Consider the following 3,303-nt stretch of genomic DNA (forward strand, 5'->3'; position numbering starts at 1 on the left):
CCGAGAGTTTGTGACGGATGATTGGATGTGCATGGTGGTGTCCATTCTGCCCATCAGCCAATCAAATGACGAGCTTTCTAACAATCCGTGATGGTCCCAATCCTTCGCTGCAAACTCATTTAGAAATGTGGAACAGGACACCTTGTTGGAATATCGAATTAATGACGTTGTTGAAGTCGACGATGTTGACGGTTTATTCTTCCTACTTTTCAACTTGCTCCTGATCATCTGCTGGTGTCTATGCTGCTTCTTCTTGCAGAATTTTGTCAACTCTAAAATTTCAGCAGGACTGAGTTGCAGTGAAGATGAACGCACATCGTCGTCGTCTTCATCCTCATCATGAACGTATCTGCCATCGAGCTTCCTCTTCTTTCGATCTCTGTGCTGATCTTCAGATGATATCTCGAGTCCCTGGAATCCGTCTGGAAAAAGTGATGAGAGTGATTGTTTGAAGTGTTCGAGCAGTGTTTCCAGGAGACCAGGCAGGCCGTTGAGGTTGATGTAGTTGTACGTCTGGTCGTCCCGGCTGAGGGTGAGAAGGGCAGTGAGGGCCCACTTTGTTTCACTCAGGAGACCAGACTTCAATGACATCAAGATATGCCAGGGGTCGATGTTACCTGTTGTTAATTGTTGGTGTGTTTGTTTGCTGTTCAGTGATCACCTTTCACTTAACAATTGAAATAATGAAACATATTTTACTGTAAAAAAAAGTAAAATGAAATCTGACATTCTAATTTCATGCCTCTAAAAATGAAGCGCCACATGAAAGAGGAGATACAAAAAACAACTATCTATGAAAAATATCTAACCGATATCTCTGTGAGTAAGTTTTCTTTTAATTGAAGATGGCGTTGGCTTGGTGGCTTCAACTGAACCAGCGGGGAACAAGGAAGAGCCTGAAGCGGGCTGCAGATTGCAACTCCAGCCAACGGGGATGAATCTCTAAAGAGGGAAAAAATATAAACTTCAATATTCACCATGAACTTCAACTTTTCATATTTAAAATGAATTAATGAAAAAAAAGTTATAAAGTAAATGAAAATCCAAAATATCTGAACTAAGAACGAGCAGAAAGAGAAACACACAGACCTGTAACTCTGGTCTGATAGGCAGTCTGTTCATGTTATTATGCATGCTGACGTTGGGATTCATGTACTGACTATGGTTTGATGTAGACGGTACAGGGAATGATTGATTGTTGTAGGGGGGGTAATAAGGGGGCATCCATGGGGCGCCACCTAAAAGGGAGGTCACAATTTAAATCCATGTGGTAGCATTTATTTAACCAATGCATAATGGCGAACAGATTGTTTTACAAACACCAAACCGTCAAACAACTTTCGTTTCATATCAGTCTACAGATATCATAACAAAGCAATCAATAAATCAACAAATCAATCAATCAATCAATCAATCAATCAACCAATCAATCAACCAGGCAAATGAATACCGTAAACATTCACCTTGTTCATTACTACATCTTGAACTTTCACCTTGTAAGAAATTATCGGAAGAGGATTTGGCAGGAACAGTAGGAGTGGCAGGATAATTAGAGGAAGAAGGATGAGAAGAATGAGATGGAGGATGTTGTTGCTGCTGCTGATGCGATCGGTGGTGCAAGGTTGAGGAATATGCGTATCGGGATGAGGTGAAACTGTCGACAGATGATGGCGATGCCATATCCAATCTGCTGGATCAATGTCAAGCCAGTTAGGAGAAAAATTCAGAAAAATTGTACAGTCATAAAAAAACGTTCTAATCATTATTTCATTATCATAAACGTCATCGTCGTCGTCATTGCTGTCAGCATCATTATTATCTTCACCATCTTCATCCTCTTCAAATCACCAAGCAATTCACCAAGTACACCAAACAAAAGAACCTGCTATTGAACTCTGGCGATTGCAACGATCTTGAATGATGTTGCTGCTGATGAGGCTGATGATGACGACGATGCTGATGTTGATGATGATCCTCGTGGTAGCTGTGGTTGCTGTTGCTGCGAGGTGGTGGCGACGTCAGACTGCCCCTAACTGATGCACCGAAATCGCTTGACGCCGAGTTGGAGTCTGTGGTCGCAAAGTAGTCATCAGTGTTGATAGTAACGATGAAGTGAGTGGTGATAGTGAGGTAGTTAAATATTGATGACGTCATAGTAAAAAATAAAGAAGATCTATCTACTATAAAATAAATATACATACACATTATAATTAAAAACAACCGACAATTGGATCTGTGTTAATAAGCACGATTATCAAACATTTAATAAGTAATGAAATAAAAAAAATTTTAAAACAACAAAAAAATAGAATAAAACGAAATCAACGAATGAAAATAGACTAAACAACACCTCAGGCAATTCTAATTAGTTGAAGAAAAACATTTTCAATGAAATTTTTTCTCCAAAAAAATGAAACACACTCACCATTAGTGTCGACATTAGGCTTATCACTGAGACCTTTCTTCGAACTGGCAAATGCGGAGGCATCTCTCTTCGCGAGGCCTCCAAGCGAATCCAAACTGGACAAGAACGGCAGGGGGTCGATGTCGCCCCTATCGAACTTGCACTCGAACGGGTAGAGGTACTTGGCGTAGTTCTTCTTCAGGGTGAAGCCAGCACTACTGGATGACCCGAGGCCCATGTTTGAACTGATGTCACGCCACTTCTTGCTCTTGTTCAACTGGTCGTTTTGTACAACGTATCAAATGTTATCTATTTCATCAATCACATGACCAACCTTCCCAACGTCAACCAATCAAATAACAGGAAAAGAGGACCCAACATAAAACAAATCATTCACTTAAACAAACCTCATCCATACCGCCCATTTCCTTGACCAGGAAGTAGAGAGAAAATAGGTCAATGACCTGTTTACAGATGGAGGGCAGGGAGGTGATAGGAGTGCCGCGGTTCTGCATGAAGGTGAACAACTTCTCGAGGAATGGCGTTCGTTCCGGTTCCCTGCCCATCTCGCAGAGTCGAGTTAGTGCCGGATTGTTCGAGGGATGTTTCTGTGTAATATTGGAAAAGAGTTCATGTCACGTCAATCATGTTAGTTGAATGAAAAACAAAAATATCTATTACGCATACAAGCTAGGCAATTAAACAATTAGTTGAATGCATGGTGAAGCTGTTGGGTATTGATCAACAAACATTCATTTTAACTATATCTCTCTCTCTCTCTCTCCACCCCAAAAATCAAATTATCTATTTCTACACTCCATCAGCAACGAATGAGCACACGATTGATCATTAGAATGGCAATAAAATAATTTCTCTGCCCTTATTATTATAACCATAGT

General features: G+C 40.5%; 1 protein-coding gene across 1 annotated transcript; it reads right to left on the bottom strand.

The window, feature by feature from the left end:
* Window positions 1-2,351: 2,351 nt before the first annotated feature.
* Window positions 2,352-3,003, bottom strand: HELRODRAFT_76486 (hypothetical protein; the record flags this gene model as incomplete). Its single annotated transcript, XM_009016397.1, has 2 exons — window positions 2,352-2,681; window positions 2,812-3,003. Coding segments are annotated over 2 exons (522 nt in total), but the record flags the coding sequence as incomplete, so codon positions are not given.
* Between the last annotated feature and the right edge of the window lie 300 nt (window positions 3,004-3,303).

Source organism: Helobdella robusta (genome assembly GCF_000326865.2).
Source record: "Helobdella robusta unplaced genomic scaffold HELROscaffold_18, whole genome shotgun sequence".
Taxonomy (NCBI): domain Eukaryota; kingdom Metazoa; phylum Annelida; class Clitellata; order Rhynchobdellida; family Glossiphoniidae; genus Helobdella; species Helobdella robusta.